Source organism: Microtus ochrogaster, chromosome 4 (assembly GCF_000317375.1).
Source record: "Microtus ochrogaster isolate Prairie Vole_2 chromosome 4, MicOch1.0, whole genome shotgun sequence".
In the NCBI taxonomy this organism is placed as follows: Eukaryota; Metazoa; Chordata; class Mammalia; order Rodentia; family Cricetidae; genus Microtus; species Microtus ochrogaster.
In genome coordinates, this window is record NC_022011.1 from 1,469,619 (window position 1) to 1,487,887 (window position 18,269).

General features: G+C 44.0%; 1 protein-coding gene across 3 annotated transcripts in view; it reads left to right on the plus strand.

Annotated features, from left to right (window-relative positions):
- Nucleotides 1-18,269, plus strand: part of Slc10a7 (solute carrier family 10 member 7) — a 235,270-nt gene that overhangs the window by 191,278 nt on the left and 25,723 nt on the right. For 2 of the 3 annotated variants that reach the window (XM_005345380.2, XM_026778790.1), the window contains 3 exons: nt 6,674-6,839; nt 7,736-7,787; nt 16,273-16,346. In XM_005345380.2, the coding sequence (XP_005345437.1) occupies nt 6,674-6,839; nt 7,736-7,787; nt 16,273-16,346 (292 nt within the window). The remainder of the gene's footprint in view (nt 1-6,673; nt 6,840-7,735; nt 7,788-16,272; nt 16,347-18,269) is intronic. The other variant, XM_026778789.1, reaches the window with a different exon arrangement.

Below are 18,269 nucleotides of genomic sequence, written 5' to 3' on the forward strand. Positions count from 1 at the left end.
AACCAGGCACAATGCTTTACTCTTTCCCAAGCTCTCTCAGGCTTTCAGTGGATTCAGTTGTCCACACGTCTGGGCGCCATCTGTAGTAAGTTTCTCCAACATCCTGCCCTCCCTTCTCTGGAGCCTTTGCCCGCTCCTTGCATTTGCCTGGAAGCCTGCCACGTTTCACCTCCCTAGAGAGACCTTCCCTCAGCTTCCTCCACTGGCTGCCCTGGTTGAAGTCACACTCAGGGTATCTGGTTTCAACTTCTCAATACATTTCTTTTCCTGCTTCTTGCTTTCTGGTTTCTTTTCATTCAGCTCCCCCAAGATAGGGACCTGTCTGCCTACTTTGTCTTTTATGTTGCTCTTCAACCCACTGCTTCACCTAAATTGTGTAATGTGACCTTTGAGGACCTTGTGGGAAGAGCTCAGTCACCTCCGCCCAGAGGAAACACTAACACGCCAGGTAAAGTTTAGCTTGCCAATTGTAATGGAAAGGGGCAAATTACAAAAGTAAACATTCCTACAAGCTGTTTTATTTATCTTTTAAAAAACATGATTTCTGTCATTATCTCTTAAACAAAGTGAATTGGGGGTGGGGGTGGAAGTAAGCCCGTGAACAGAGTCAAACTTCCTAGCCTTTTACTCTCTTTGCTTGTTTGGTTATCTGTTGTGGAGGCCCAAAATTGTGAACCATTTCCACAGTTGACCAAAGGTCAGAGAGTTGGAACTTAACCTCTGTTCCTTCAAGGCTACTGTGTTTGTACCTCAAAGATCCCACCTAGATTTAAGTCAGAAAGTTCTGTTCTCTCAAGGTTATTGTCAACAGACGTTGTATTTCAGGAATAGGGAAGTAGATATGTTTCTACCTCAAACAAAAGTCTAAGGATCCCACTAAGGTTCCAGTTCCCTTAAGGAGATAACATTGGATTCCACTCAGGAAGTGGTTTGCTTCCGAATGTTTTGGTCTAGGGTGTGTGTCTTGTTTTGTTGTAGCAACAGAGTAGTTAACTGTGGTTGTAGCCCGTGACCTTCAACTGGTCTGTTCAGTTCCTTGTATCAGGACGTTGCAGTTTTTTTTGTCTTACTCCTACCTTTTGGGGTCAGGGGTATTCTAAGCAATTGGAAATTAAACTCGGGCAATTTCAGTACTCACTGGAACTCTCTCCTGGCACTATTTTATGTTTTTCTGTCTTATTCATGTCTTGGTGTTCTTTACTAATATTTCTAGATCTCCACACCCCTACCCAGGTGAGTTCTCTCTCTCTCTCTCTCTCTCTCTCTCTCTCTCTCTCTCTCTCTCTCCCTCTCTCCTATCTTTTACATACCAACCAAAGTTTCCCCTCCTTCCTATTCTCCCAGTTCACCCACCCAACCACTCCTCCACCGCCTCTCTTCAGATACAGGCAGGCTTCCCATGGATGTTAGCCAGCCATTGCATATCAAGTTGCAGTGAGACTATACTCCTCCTCTTCTATTAAAGCTGGATGAGGCAATCTGGTAGGAGGAGTGGGACCCAAAGCAGACAAAGCAGCCAAAAATGGCCCCTGTTTTCACTGTGTTTCCCAGTTGGTCAGGACGTGTCTGCTGCCGCCAGTTCTTGATGAAGGAACATTTGAGCCATTATCGTGTATCCTTCCTTCCTGACAAGCCATGCTCCAAGTTCTGTGGCACACACTTCTTTTATACATTGTATTTAAGGATGATTTATGAATAAGCATTAATGAAGCTAAATTTATCTGTAATCATCTGCTCTGTCTCTTTAAGAGACAAGCCACACTCACTCCTCCCCTGTCTGCAGAGGCAGGCAGATCTTCCTTCCTTGCAGCCTGAGGCTCTTTCTTTTCTGTCTCCCTCCCTGCCCAGGCCTTCTGCCTCGCTTCATTCTCCCCTTCCCCACTCCTGTTTCTCTCTCTCTCTCTCTCTCTCTCTCTCTCTCTCTCTCTCTCTCCTCTCCCCTTCCATAACCCACTGAATAAACATCCAACCTCACTCTGCATTGCACGCCTACCTATGTCTCTGTCTCTCGCCTGCCACATGTGTCCCTTCCTGGGACCAGCTGCCTTCAGAGACCTGTGGCATGGTCTTGTGGCATGCCCATCTGTCTGTCTCTCCTCGTGGCCTGTTGCAGCCACTCAGGGAACTGCGCCATCCCTGTCTAGGACTGGCTGCCCTCGGACCTGCTGCCTGCTGCCACATGGCCTGCTGCTACCAGTTGGGGACCTGCAGCGTTTCTGCCAGTGGCAGCTGCTGGGGATCCAGGGATCCAGGGATCCTGCAGCATTTTTATTAATCCATTACACTATCCCCTTTTATTCTTTTCTTTCACCCTGGTTAGTTTTCAGAGTAGCACACGACAGCCTACCTTTTCTCTCTGAATTAACAATTAAAGGCATTTTCTCATCTTTCCACTCAGGACTTACTTCACAGTTTCAAGTTGGCCATTCCTGATAAATGGGCTTTAGCGTAAGCTGCAGTTAGTGGTACTAACACTCTGTTAGTCTGTACATATGATGCTGAATTAGGTCTTTCTTTAGCTTCATACAGTTGTTTTGTGCTGGTACATTGTCCTGCGGGATGGAATATGCTGTGAACAGAGACAGACACTTCACCAACCGAGAGCCAGAATTGTGAGATCACTCGACACACACGGGCCGTTTCTAAAGCATCTTCGGTTCACTCAGTTACATGATCATCACTCTAACTGCTGCCATAGCCCTGTCACAGAAGAGCCACAGGAAGTCAAGGGTGGAGCCAGGATTCAAGGTTATGCATAACCTGGTTCTCCTGTGTACCCAATACCCTGCAGAGTTCTCTCACAAAATAGAGAGCACATCCCTGCTCACCATGTGACTAGCTTTTTATAGTTTATGCAGGTTGTCTAGGCACTCTGTGCCTCTGTCGACAACTGTGTCGCCAGCAAGATGTCTACACGTTGTTCTGAGAATGGATGAAGGAATTTTCCCAAACTGATACTTGTAACCACTTTTAGATGGGTTATCGCTAATGGATGTTGATTATTCCAGTTTATTATTTATTTATACTTTTTTCAAAGTATGCTAATATTACTTTAAACTAATCAATATTTAATAAAACATTTTAAGAGAAACATATTATAAACATAAACCTGTCTTACAATATCCTTTTAACAGGATGTTAAAGAGACAAACCTCTTTATGGAAAATCATGAATTCACTGCAATAGAAGGTGAACACTGAAGAACCCGAAACCACCTTGAAGAGAAATAAATTTTAAAACTCAGGCTTAACATGAAGAATTACCCATCATGTATCCTCACTCCAAACTCAATTTATAAATGTAAAGACAGAATAGAAAGAAAAAGCAGAGAAATTCATTGACCAAAAAGATTAAGAAAACCAAAATGATGAATATTGCCCACTTCAGAGTCATCTTGGTCTATCAGCATTTTTCACTAAGATATGTCACTTTTACTGGGTTCCAATGAAAAAGTTGATATGAAACAGAGCTTATTGGAAGTGCAGTCAAGTTTAATTTTCCCATAGCCTTGCCAGCTTTTTAATTTAAAATAACAAAAATTAAAGTATTAAAGATGAAACAATAAAATGAAAGCCTTCCTGTGGGAGACTCACACGTACCCCTTCCCTACTGGGAAAAGCAAATAAGCTAATGAGGATTTGTTGCTTAATTTTTAATGCCTAAGTTTCTCTGAACACTGAGAACAAATGAATTTAGTATAAGTTCTACACAGATACACCTGGCCACCTCACCTGGACACCTCTTCCCACTGCATCTCCATTGTCTTTTTTCCTGTGGATTCTCTCATGGGACAGTCTCGGGGTACAGTGTTCTCTCTAGCAAAGGTTTGGTTCCTGTAGGGTTTCTAAAACTGTCCATAAGGCCCCAGTCTGGAGAACTTTTAGATGACACAAATTCTTTGGTTTTGCTTTGAGACAGGGTTTCTCTGTGTAACAGCCCTAGCTGTCCTGGAACTTGTTCTGTTGACCAAGCTGACCTCAAACTCCTCAAACAGAGATCCACCTGCCTCTGCCTCCTGAGTGCTGGGGTTAAAGGCATGCGCCACCACTGCCTGGCAGGCACAAAGTCATAAGAAACGGAGTATGACTATGAACTGAGGGTTGGGTCTTCCTGGAGCTCGTGGCCTCATCTGTGAGGCCATCAGCAATTCCTTCCTCAGATCACCTCTCTGACTACACAGTGCAAAAGCAGTAGCTCTGGGAATGGCATCTGAAGCAAGATGGAAAGGCTCCGTGGAGCTGGAAAGATGGACAACGAGGCCAGATGACACAATGACTCTAGAAATGCTGGAGGGCGCTCTGTTCCCCTCAGGGTTGTCCCTGCCCTGGGGGTTCATTCAGTTCCCGACTGTAGCTGTTTTCATCAAGATTAAGTATGGGGCATTGACCCGTGGATGTGTTTGGACTAGGATTCTGAATTAGGAGCCCTTTGTTTCTTGCCATATTGAAAGCAACCTATGCTACCACAAGACCAAGTGCCTTGTAATGAAGTTTTGAGAAACTATTAGGTTAACTAAATCAAATCACTGCTCATAATGTTGATTGATGATTAAAGATATGCCTTGGTTCTAAGGTGGCTTTGGCTCTCACGCTCTGCCCCATTCATTTTTATTTGTTTATTTTGTCAGGTGGGGGGATGTGGTGGTGAGCGAGGTGGGCACATTTACTTTGAGAGTTGAGATCATGCATTCTAGTCTATTGCAGAGGGGGTACTTGGATGTTTCCAACTATTCTATATTAAAGTCACAGTAACTTGTCACAGATGTCATTTATTTCCATTTATTTTTAAAGCAGTTGGACTATTAAAATCTGGAAGACCATACTTAACGTGTAGTATGTTATGAAATGACTAACTGAAGTGCCCTGGTGTCAAGTTTGTACAAAAGCCATCTCACCAGTGGCCCATGATACCGCACAGACTGCTCTGCAGAATTCATCTCCTATACAATAGTCAATAACAGTGGCAACAGACCTGTTCTTATCTCTACACAGTATATTTTCAACACTAAGAAAATAAACACCAATAAAGAAAAAGTTTGAGAGTTCTCCTTCCCCATCAGTACTTCAGTGAGCCAGTTACTACTTTAAGATCCACTTCTAAAGAAATCCCAACCATGGCTGATCAGTCTATAATACTCTTTCCCCTTCATTCCCACAACACACAAGCTTCAACGTTGTGTTCCTGTGCCTGTTACCAAGTGACCAGCCTTCTTTTAAGACTCTTACCTATTTACAGTCAGCTTACTCATTCCTTGAGCTGAGATAAGCAGATTCAGCAATCATTCACCAAAAGGTGCAATCAAGAGAATGCAGGGTCCTGTGTTATCCTGATCAGCCTCTGGTGGAAGCCTGAAGCCTTGCATAGAACCGAACCCACTGTAGACTTTATTCTGCACACATAAATGTAGACGCACAGACATATGATCAAGTTTAATTTACAAGTTAGGCCTAGTAAAAGATTAACTACAACCATTATAAATTTAATTATAATAACAAACTACAATAAAAATGTATTCACAGTTTGTGAGTTTCTTAGTTGTTGAGTTTTTACTTGCCATATTCAGGGTGAACTTGCCCACAGGTGCTCAAAACTGCAGGAAACACAAGCGTGGCTAGGAGAGATGACTGTCCTGTTTTGTTTCCAATATCCATAATAAGGCTGTGCTCCCTTGCAAACTTGGGCTTCTTGTTGACAGTGGTTCCCTGACCTCATAACTGCTATTGCATCTCTGGTAACTCAATCTGTTGTGAAATTTCAGATTCATTTATTCAGGATAAGGAATGAATCAAAACTTAAAATTTCTCCACTCTCATCTGGATGGTGGAACTTGTACCACTTCCTTCAAAAGTGAAAAGACGCTTGAAGCTGAGTGGCCCACTTTCATGCATGCCCAAGCCAACAGAACCAACCACCAGTATTTAGATTGTCCTGATCTTAAATATCTGAATTGGTCTTAATATAAGAAGATGCTGCATTATAACTTTTATTTCACCAGTTCTTTGTGGAAAAGTTAGGATAGGTTTATTTATTTTTAAGTATTAATTTTAGAATTCTAAAAGCGTACAAATGGCATTTGTCTTTGGATTCACAGAAAACTCTAGATATTCATATGTGAATTATTTAAACTCCCACAACACATGCACTTTTGCTTTTCAAGCATGAGTTATAATTTAATTAAAAACTTCTGGTGCATTGCTAGTGTTTTAAATATTAATACGTTTCATGGATCACTTTCTATTATCTACTGTCTTGAAATTCTTGAAGATGTCAGATTTTTAAGATTCCCAAAGTCGCACTTGGAATTGTCTGTTGAGGCAAAGGGGACTGTGATAATTACACACATCCATTAAGATTAGCAGAGGAGATAAACTTGGGGGAGGCTTAATGGGCCTGTCTCAGTGACAGCTAGCAAAGAGCATTTGGCATGATTAAGGATGGGTTTGAATGGAGTTGAAAATCCACTCTCATTATGGACACCCAGTGGAAGTTGCTCCACAAATACCAAATTCCCCAGAAGAAGAGTGGCAAGACGGGGAAGCTTTGAAGCCCACTGTGGCCGCCATGCAGATCATTCTCTTCCCATTCTGTCTGCGCTGTCAGAATCACTTTGTGATGCCCAATTCCACTCCCTACACCTCAGAGAAGAGGCGACCTGTTGATGTCTGTGTTTCAGATCGTCCGCAGATTCATCAAGGACTGGCTCGAAAGAAAGAAGCCCCCGTTCGGCGCCGTCAGCAGCAGTGTACTCCTCATGATCATCTACACCACCTTCTGCGACACCTTCTCCAACCCGCATATCGACCTGGATAAATTCAGCCTGGTCCTCATACTCTTCATCAGTAAGTCAGAATTCAGCGGGTCCTGCCGTCCCCTGGCCTCCTCTGCACGATTGTGAAGCAGTTCCATCCCCTTGGCTATTATTTTATTTACTCGCTGACTTGATCTTATATATATGCTCTTTAGAAAGACATCAGCCCTACATTTGCGTTCTTAATCTGCTTTACTTTTATGTTCCGTGCACCATTTTCTGATCCACAGTAATTTGTGGTAGATAAGAGAAGCCATAATGTGTGCCACGTTCTGCAGCGGATGTGCCACAGTTCAGTAAGTCACCAACTTAAGTTAAACTCAATCTGATCTCTTACAGTGACTTCAGAAAGATTTGTGGCATAGGATGTTATTGTGCATTGATAATAATTCAAGTGCATTGGATAATGTGTAAAAGTTTCCATCTTAGTTTCTAATATAATAAAGCTTATATAAAGAAATGGCTCTTTACTTTTAAGGAGCAGCATACTTTAAATGTCAGTAACTACTAAAGTTTAAAGAGAAACTTCGTATTCTAGTTGTCCTGTAATTTCAGGCATGACTTTTATTAGTATTACAATAGCGAATAATCTTTTTAACATCAAGAATACTTGTTTCAAGGAATACATTATGTATACATTTGTGCTGTTCAGCTCTTAGTATAAACCAGTTCTTTTAAGTTGAACAAATGAGATCATTAAATCCACCTCAAAGGGTGTTCTGGATCTTCTGAGTTCTGATGTCATCAGCTGTGTCCGAAGAGAACAGCTTAAGTCCAATCTTTTATGCTTCTGCCAGCTTAGCAGTCTATATCGGTTTAATTGTTTTTAATTTTAAACAAGTTTTAGGTTGAGCTCAGCAGGCTACAGGAGACTCTTGTGGTGCCAATTCCCACTCAGTCCACTGTCTTGTCTTGTTTTTTCCTCAGTAGTCTCCGTTCAACTGAGTTTCATGCTTTTGACCTTCATCTTTTCAACGCGGTAAGTGGTTTGGTATGCCCTGTTAGCCTCTGTGTTTGGCTACTATATTGCAATGCTGTCCTATGTTCCCTCCTGTCTGGCTCACCATTTTCTCTCAGTCCTGCCACTTGGGAACTGTAGACATCACTAAAGGGTCTGTGTTAGAACCTTGTCTGCTTGCATAGCCCTGTCCAATCTCCTGGCCTACCTGGAAGCTTCCTGATGACACTTCCTGCTGAAAACACTTTCTAGCTAGGCTTTCCCCCTAGTCCCAGCACTATTATTTACCTTACCTCGTAGATCTTGTCCCTGACTATCTAAGCAAGACTTAAGGACTCCTGATATTTAAAATGGAAATAGTCTTTTTTTTTTTCTGAAACTTCTTCCTCCCTTATGTTTAAATGGATCACCTGTCTTAGTTAGGGTTTCTATTGCTCTGTAGAGTCACCATAATCATGGCAACTCTTATAAAGGAAAACATTTAATTGAGGGTGGAGGCTTACAGTTCAGAGGTTCCATCATCATCATGGCAGGACATGATGGCATGCAGGCAGACATGTGCTGGAGAAGGAACTGAGAGTTCTACATCTTAACCTATAGGAAGTGATCTGCCACACTGGGTATGGCTTGAGCATATATGAGACCACCAAGCCCACCCCCACAGTGACACACTTCCTCCAACAAGGCCACAATTCCTAATAGTGTCACTCCCTATGGACAAAACATGCAAACACATTATCCATGGGAGACATACCCATACAAGCCACCACAATACCATTTTCATCCATATAAACAATGTAGCTTGCCATGTCCTTTTCTTCCTGCCCTCCAACAGGCATCCCTAACACATTCCCCCTCCCTTTCATGTCCTCTCCTTTTGGGTTTGTGGAACCCACTGAATCCAGTTAGAACTGCTTTGGTGCATGTTGGAACCTCTGCTGGCTTAATATCATTCAGGCAACCATAGCTTCAGAGAATTTATGAGCGCAATGGTCATTTCATGACCAAATAGCCAGCCTGCATGGCCCTCTTCAGCTCTCACAGTCTTCTCACCTCTCTCACAAGAGCCTCCCCGAGCCTGTGTTATTGATTATTTGTTTGTTGATATGGGGTCTCACAAAGCAGCCCTGGCTGGCCTGGAACTCATTATATAGACGAGGGTGGCCTCAAAGTCACAGAGTATACCATCACACACATCTATTTTATTATATTTGATGGAACCTCCATTTCCAGAGTTACTCAAACTGGGGCCCTTAGCATCATTACTTGGTAGAAAATCACCTGCTTCTGTCTTACATTTTTTACTCCCAAATCCACTTTTCTCTTCGAGGCTTTCAGTGCTATGGTAGCTCCACTTCTAGCCTCAACTTTTCTTAAATATTTCTTTTAGCTTCCAGGCATAGTCTTGTTCCAGTATCCCCAAAGCTTAGCCAGGACCTGCAAAATGACGTTCATTTTGTGAGTCTATTTTGCAGCTGTGAGAGACCATGTACTTTCAGGCTGCCTAAGCTGTAGGTTGAAGTAAAATCTTTGCTGTTTCCTAGAACCACCTCATCCTTTCTCATTTCTGTTCGGTTGCTGCGGCTGTCCCCATGTGCAGCTTGGTCTCCATGCCTAGACCATCTTTCCTTCTCTCTCTCTCTCTCTCTCTCTCTCTCTCTCTCTCTCTCTCTCTCTCTCTCTCCTCCCTGTGTGTGTGTGTAAGAAGGATGTAGCCCAGGCTGGCCTGACACTCCCCCTTGGTGGCTTTAGACTCAAGCAGTTTTCCCCTCTCAGTTTCCCTAGTGCACCACCATGCCCAGCTCATCTTTCCTGTTCTTGAAGGCTTACATTAAATGCCATTTCTTCTGCTGGCATAATTCATATTACTTAAGCCTGGGGAACGAGAAAGACGTCAGAATGAATGTCTCAAATAAGAGATGATTCTAGTCCTGCATGAGTTTTTACATATCAAATATGTGACGTCGATGGAGTCCATTCAGCCAGCCCGTGATCAGATAGAAGAAAGCACTGTCAAAGAGTGGTGGGGCTGACTTCATGGGAGAGATGGGGATAAAGAACAGCTCTATGGGAGAAGTAGCAATGATACACATATGTTGGCACGTGTACATAAATAGGCTATGGTGGGTGGTGTCAGAGCAAGACTCAGATTAGAGCTAGTTCTGGGAGCGGTGCAGTGGCTCAGCTCTCCTGGCCTTTGGGCTGCTGGTGTTGGCAGTGAGTTCCCACAAGAAGAGGGCATGGGCTCACATGAAGCTTGATGCTCTGTCAGGTTTGTGAGTGGGTAGCTTAGGGCCCTCACCCAAGGTTCTTGGCTCTTAGAGCACTTGGTTTAGCTGATTGTTCGGAGTCAAGAAAAATGAATTGATTGCTATAATTCGAAGCATTTTCCTCAATTTAAGGTCATGACTTACGAAGTAAGAATAAAGCTTAGCGCATGTAAGTCACCAAGAAATAGATATGTTTGCTGGTCCTTGTGGCAGAGGTAGTTCTCTGAGGCACTCATCTTGACAGACTGAGCGTCCCCTTGAAAACAGCCCTAGTTCCATTCCCGTCACTCTAATAAAACCCTGACAGAAGCAGCACAAGCGGGAAAGGGTCTCTGTGGTCACAGTTCCAGGTGACAGTCCACGCTGCAGGGAAATGCAGATGGCAGGAGCACAAGCAGCTGGTCACATTCCACCCACAGCTCAGAGCAGAGCGCAGTGTGCTAGTGCATGCTTGCTAGTGCTCAGGGCGCTTCTTCACTCTCTACAATCCGGAGCTTCCTGCCACTCACCTACTCACCAGACATACCCAGAGGTCAGCCTACTCTAGCTAGCCCTCATGAATTGTGTCACATCTACAATTAAAATCAGTCATTAGAAAACATAGAGGACGGGTTTCACTCCTGGGCTTACAGGAGTTCTGGGAGGAGGGGCGTTGTGACTAATTCAGTTAAAGCTCAGTGACTGGTGTGCAATAGAATGATCTTTCAATAGGACCTGGTCTTGAATCCTGCTTCTCTGCTGTGTTCAGCTGTGCCTTGAACTTTTCCCTAACCCACTATCAGACATAGACATTCTCTGGCAAACCATAGCATGTGCCCCTGCTTCAGGGTAATGGTCCTATAGCCCAGGAACAGTCTGTTAAAAACTGCAGTTTTCAGTGGAGTAAAATTTAGGAGATGGTTGTCATGCTGTTTTCTTACTGAGAAATTTCATGGTTTCTAAGGGTCTGCCTGTCCCATGCCAGCCTCTGTCTGAGGGATTATGCCATATGGTGCTTTATGTAAACTGACAGCAATTTGATGATATTATTGCATTTCATTGCTGTTTTTCAGAGTAGGACCCATACTTACAGGTTCATTTAGGAACTTGCCTAAAACTCAGACAATCCTTCCAGGTACTACACCTAAAATTAAAATCTATTTAAATGTAATATTTGCAGAATGCCTGCCCATTCATCTTGCTCTAAAATATATTTTAATTACTTTTCAAAATTCATAAACTGGGACTGGGGAGATGTTTCAGTGACTACTCTTATAGAGGATTGGAGTTCAGTTCCCAGAACCCACCTTAGGTGGCCCACAGCTGCCTGTTTCAGGGGATCTGATGCCCCCATCTGGCCTCCTGGAGCACTGCACTCAGTGTGCACATGCCCACATACAAACACACTCATGCATTTTAAAGTAATAAAAATAAATCATATAATTGACAATACTTATTTCACTCAGAGCATTTGTAAAGAATGTTTAACTGAATCCTCCAAGTCCACACAGACACACACACAAAACATTTGTGACAGGCTTTAAACTAGGTCCACTGACTCCACTGGGGTCTGTTCTCTTTTTCTACTTTTGCTTCTTTTCTACTTTTAATTGATTAAATCTGCCTGCCCCCAATCTCTTTCCCCCTCTTGTTTTACTTCCGCCACGTTCATTTATTCCCTACCAGCTCAGAAAATCTAGAAAAAACCTGGACAAGAAACCTGCCAATGTTCCAACCCTTTGCCTGCTCCGGTGACATGCAGCACCACACTAATGATGGGAATTTGCCATAAAGCCAAGAGAGACCTAGCTTGGAAAATAGAGCTTCTTTCCACCCTCTGCTTTTCTAATTAGCATTTTTTAGGGTTCTTAATCTGGAATGTTACCATACTAAAGAGAACTTAAAACTGATTTATAAGTGATTATTCTGCACTCCAAAATGAGTCCAAAATCCCAGTACCAGACACCAGTGCACTTGGGCTTCAACCCTGTCCAATAGGCTTTTATTTATGTTGCTTTTCCTTATGAAAAAAAAATAGAGACATAAAAAGTCTAAGAGAGCTAAATAATCAGTTCTAAAACCCACAGTAAAAGACCCAGTGCAGACTAAGTCCTCATAAGCATAGACGCACTCGGACATTTGTGCCATCAAGATAGCTTCTGGTATCTGGGAAACCCGTGCTGGTGGGCCGGGTGTCGGCTCGCTGTGTGTGATGCAGCCCAAGCCCCTTTTCTGTCACAGTTGCTAGGAAATGGGACTTGATTTATCAGCTGCAGGTTAGACACATACAGTGACTGGTCTACGCTGCTTCTGCCTCTTTGGAAGACTGTCCCAGTTTTGTTTGTTTTGATGTTGAAAGCTTTAGAAAAAGAAAGCAATGTTTAAAATGTATGAAAGACACTTAGGTAGGCTGCCGAGTGGGTAGTCACTAGAGTGACTGACTCGTTAAGAAAGGAAAAGAAGGAAGCTTTTCTGTGTTCACACTGTCAGCCTCTCACCAGCGTCCCCAGAGGAGGAGGCTGGGCTGCTGGGAGAAGGGGGACATTTGGAGGTGAGGGCCTACACCCCAGAGTTCGGGGTAACTGATGACAATGAGGTCTTTGTTTTTAAAAGGCTAACAGAGGTGCCTCCCGCGGCTCCAGCAGCACAGTTGACAGAGTGCTTGCTCTCTGAGGACCTTTTCTGCCCCACTTTCTGTGCTTCTGCTAGAGAAACCTGGCATGCCTTCCTCTGTGGGCACAGAGGAAGACACAATAAATATTACGAGGAAACCGCTGATTGAAAGCTTTGCTAGAGAGAATTCTTAAGAAACCAGTTGGGAAGCAAAAGAAATAAGCACCTGGGGGGAGCCAAAGTGATCAAAAGAATGAAAAAAGCAGGATACAAAGAAAATCAATATTAAAAGGGATAGGTGGGGCTAGAAAATGTAAAGGAACTAGGATTGCTTCAGTCGGCACGCAGATGCTCGCCACTGGGGATGACTCCAGGCCCTCATAGGACACTGTCCTTCTGTGTGTTGTGCTACTGCGTCTTGATGCTACCCTCCACAGAGTGTAGACAACGGCAGGCTGCTGACCCAGGCAGCTCCTTGCTCCCATCCATTAGATTCTGAAGTGGTTTTTCTAACTTGCTTTTAGTGACTTCTTTCTGAGAAGATAATATGACCCCAGAATGTGGGCAGGTTACTTCCTACTTTGTGACTTTGGGTGTGTCGGGCTTCTGGTCCCTTTTCAGAAGAAGCAGGGCAGGAATGCCACCTCCTTCAATGACAGTCCTAAGAAGACACCCTGGATGCAAAGTGCTTAGAAAGGTGCTCAGCGACACTCAGTGCTGTGGTCAAACTCATGACTAGAGAACCATCTGGGCATGGGCCTATGGATGCTTGTCTTAAAATCCACACCGTAGAGCCTGTCACAGGGTAGCTAGAAGCGAGCTGGCCCTAGAAGGTGGATGGATTTCAAACACAAGCACTTGGCACTTGGTATCCATCCTAAGACCCTGTCCTCCTTCCTGCTAATGGAGTTTGTGGTCTGGACCACAGCAGTGCTCTGGTCCACACAGCCCAGGCTCGCTGCATTCTCCTCCCCTGAGCAGAACAAGCACAACCCCACCCCACATGTCCTCTTGAGCCACACTGTGTCAACTGGAGCCTCGGGGACCCTAGGAAATGTGCCGTGATCTGAGCAAGAGCGGATCCCAGACAGTCTCTGGAAACACTCCACAACAAAAGACAGATAAGAGAGGCCTTTGCACGCGACTGGCACTATGTGTCTGTAGGAACATCCCCACAGTTACACACCCCTCCAAAGGGAAGCCTCTTCAGTCTGCCACATTTTCTGTACTTTTCCATCACCTTGTTTTTCTGCTTTGCTTCCAGCTCAGTAAAAAAAGAAAAAAAAAAACTCCATTTGCTCCTTTGTGTGATGCTCTTGGGACTGTTGGAAGACCTAGACTCATGAGTTTCTTTATATTGCTCTCTTCCCCTTTTCCCTCTCCCTTCTTCCCTTCCCCTCCTCTCTCCCATCCTCCTCTTCCTTCTCTCTTCCCCTACATCCCTCTCTTCCATAGTCCTTTGCGACTTTAATAAATCAACTCTTTGACTCCCCACCCCAATGGCTGTCTCTTCCATTCTGTCCCCATTCGTGATTTGGTGCCTCTCAATCCAGAACGCTCAGAGCTCCTCATATCCCCTAATGTTTTCCTCTCTAAAAGTAAAAGTTATGATAATAAGAATGTTACTAATATGTCATAAGCGCTTGCATTGTGTAAATTCTTAAACATTTGCATTTACCCTCACAGAGGGAAATAAGATTATCCTGGGGGTTTAAAATCAAGCATGCTTGTCCCCAAAGCCTGCACTTTCCAGCTCTGGCAGGAGCACTGCTTGGGGAGGAGCTGTGGACTTTCTGGTCAGTCACATTCCATATGGCCATTTCCTGCCCTCCCACTGGCTCTTCTAGCTTCCCACTTAGCTCATCCTCTCCATCTTCAGTCTCAGACTGGTTTGCTCGTATGATTGCTTCGGAGGAACAGATTTCATCACATGACTCTAGTGTTCCCACTTGCTCTGTCTTCAGGTTCACACCAGTGCTAACACGCCAGTCTTCCTGAGAAGCCTGAAGAGTCTGCTCTTTGCCCGTCTCAGGATGCGGGTTTCCCATCTCTATCCCCTAGGGGGTTCAGTGTGCTCCTTTGTCATAGCTCACCCCACCAGGTGACAGGGCATTCTTTCCTTCCAATGACAAATCTTTCTCTCTCTCTCTTTCCCTCTCCCCTCCCCTCACCTCTCACCCCTTCTTCTACATACAATATTTACCTGTATTCCTGTCCTGCCATAGTCTAGATCTTTGCCCGAGAGTTCCCGCCCCATAGCTTACCACAGGGATGAAGGGATGAGGAATAAAGGATGGAAAATGTTAGTCATGCAGCACGATGTTTAAAGAGCAAGAGGACGTGAGAGTCATTGTGAGACAGTAGTGCGGCCTTGTTGCAATCCGGTGCTACTCATCTGTGGGGCGCCCCGCACAGGGGAGACACCAGACCTCAGGAAGACTGCAGGAGCGGAGACCAGGACGGTGGCCATGGGGTGGGTTAAGAGAGGCCTTCAGTGAGTATGACACAGGATGTAAGATCTATTTAGGGATGTTTCTAAATAGGGATTGAGATGTTTCCCCCATCAAAACTTACAAATGGGGAGATGAGGTTACTTAGGGAAATGTAGACCTGTTTATTAGAAACCTTTTTTTTTTAATTGATACTTATTGAGCTCTACATTTTTCTCTGCTTCCTTCCCTGCCTCTCCCCTCACCCCTTCAACCCTCCCCAAGGTCCCCGTGCTCACAATTTGCTCTGGAGATCTTGTCTTTTTCTACTTCCCATGTAGATTAGATCTATGTAAGTCTCTCTTAGTGTCCTCATTGTTGTCTAAATTCTCTGGGAGTGTGGTTTGTAGTCTGGTCTTCTTTGCTTTATGTTTAAAATCCACCTATGAGTGAGAACATGTGATCTGTAAACCGCTTTTGGGTGGGCTACTCAGTCTAGGGGTTGTAACCCACCCTGCAGTCAGTTATTCCAGGGTCCCAGAGAGGCACTATCTGTAAGATAAATACGCTAGGAGACAAGAAGGAGGCCATGCTAAGTTTGTCAGAGCCTCTGTTTATTGGAGATGGGGTACAGCTTATATAGGGTAAGGAGTTGGGGGATGGGCACAGGGGCCTGGGCTCTTGCCACGTGGTTCACGTTGGTCACATGGTCCGTGCTGGTCATGTAGCCAGGAGGTTATCTTCGGTCAGGTCACTGTAGGCCAAGAAGTCGCGAGTTGCCACACCTAGTTTCTAAGGTTTCTAAGATAGGAGGCAATATTTTTATCTATCTAGCTAGCTAGCTATTTGGTTGGTTTTTCAAGGTGGGGTATCTCTGTAGCTTTGAAACCTGTTCTGGAACTCACCAGGCTGGCCTTAAACTCACAGAGATCTGCCTATCTCTGCCTCTCGAGTGCTGGGATTAAAGATGTGTGCTGCTACCACCCAGCAATAGGAGGGAATGTTATTGTTATTATTATTTCTAATTTTGGCTCATGATTCTGTAAGCCTTTGTAACTGGGTACGGCAACACAGAGTCTAAAAAGAATCAGAACCGTGTACTTTGGTTCACAGTAGACTCTGTCACCAAGGTTGATCAGCGGGATGCTAACATAAAGATGGGCACATTTGGTTTTCTTACAAGTATTTGTAAAAATGCCCTCCTTGTCCCCTTAGGAATAACTCGGGTTTCACACCAGCGGACACAGTGGCTATCATCTTCTGCTCCACACACAAGTCCCTCACGTTGGGTAAGTGAGTTAAAGACTATGTATCACCCTAAATAATTTTGAAACTCAGAAAGTTCTCCAATGGAGTGGGACTATCCATTTAGTTGGAAAAAAACCCAGAAGCCAAGTGCAGGTGGCCACTGCTCTAGAGTACTGTTATTTGATCAAACCGGTTACCTAGGACCTAATAGATCATACAGGATTTAGCTTAATTTGCGATCATGTCTTCAATTCTCATGAAAAATGATTAGTGCAAAAGGTAAACCCAAGTTGGTTAGGGGTCTCGGAGGCCTGTTTCTGAAAAAGCAACTCCCAAAACCTTGTTTTGGAACATTCTAGACTTGCCCTTCTCTTCTGGGGACTCAGATGAAGATGAGAACGATGCTCTTACTCTAGTTTGCTGAAATTCATCTTTTAGTATTATGTTGTTTTCTACAAAGACAGTTTAGCTATTTTGACTTAATTGGATTAACAGTTTAAAGTGAAGTATTTTATTTAATGGAAAAGATTAAGAATAATAGTGCTAATGTCTACTTAGGCTTATCCAATTTAATACATTATCCCAATAACCTCTGAGACATCCTGAATCTATGTTTTCAGTCATTAAAACTCATTAAGTAATCAGGAACTCTATTGCAAAATGCATCATTCATAAGCTCCTTGGGCTTGTTGAGGTGGTACATAAAATTTCAAATTAATTCCTTTGCTTTTGGGATGTGAGACACTTGAGAGAATGAGGAATCATGATGCTGCTTTGAATTTGCTCACATTCAAAGCATTCCTAAACAAAGCTGTCTGGTGGGTCTCTGCCGGTTTTAAGTTTGGGAAATAATCTCAGAATTAGATTACTCTTTATGGAGCAGTTCCTATGTATGGATTGAAGTTCCTGCAGTCACCAAACTGAAGGAAAGCGCTTGGGATCTGCATTCCAGCCCTAATGACATTCATTCCAGCCCTAATGACATTCTTCGGGATAACTTCCGGAACCTTGACTTTGCATCTCTAAAGCCCCCCCCCCCATGTCTCCTCTAAGCATGATTTAAAACTGAAAGATGACCGGGATCCTAAGACGTCCTGACTCTGCCCAGTAGTGCACTGTGCAGAGGCTTCCAGAGGCTGTGTGAGATGTCCCCACTACTGGCTGTGCAGCCCGGCACTCAGTGGCCTCTGTAAAGTGCTGTTACTGCTATTATTACTTCTTTTAGTTATAAATGTGTCGTTACGCCCAGGCTTCTGGGCGCATGCCCCTTTCATAGATTTTCCTGAACTAGCTGTAGACCAGCTGTTGACCTCAAAGAAAGCATTTCACATTCTGTGCCCATGTCGTTATAGATGCCATATGTGGCTGTTACTAGTCTTATAGAAACTAAGGAATGTGCCCAAAGACCAGAAGGTCAGAGAGGCTCAGATGAGCCATATCTTAGGGCCATGTTTCACCACGGCTGTCTGGCCTGTCTGCGGTGGTCTGTTAAACCTGGCCACATCTTGGGACTTGCTGTGGAGTGAAAAACCGAAGCTGATGATTCCATTTCTCTCTGACCCTCTCTGAGCAAACAGCAGCTAGTTGAACATAGGGCAGGAGGTGCCCAGGGCATTGCACGGGGTAACTGGTGTCTCTTTTTCTATAAGCAAATCCACTCAACTCCAGACTCTCTTGTCTTTTCCCTTAGTCCTGGGTTCATACTTTTTGCTCTTTATGCTTTCTGAAAGCTGATTTGCAAAAATAGTTGTTTTGCTAAAAAGGATTGCGTTCACTTGTAAAGAGTTCTCCCAAGAAATATTTACTTGACTCTTCCTTCCATTGATGGTGGATGAGACAGTATGAACACACAGTGATGGTTAAGACCGTGTGCAATCCAGTGACCACACAGTGATGGTGAGACAGTGGTGTGACCACACAGTGATGGTGAGACAGTGTGAACACACAGTGATGGTGAGACAGTG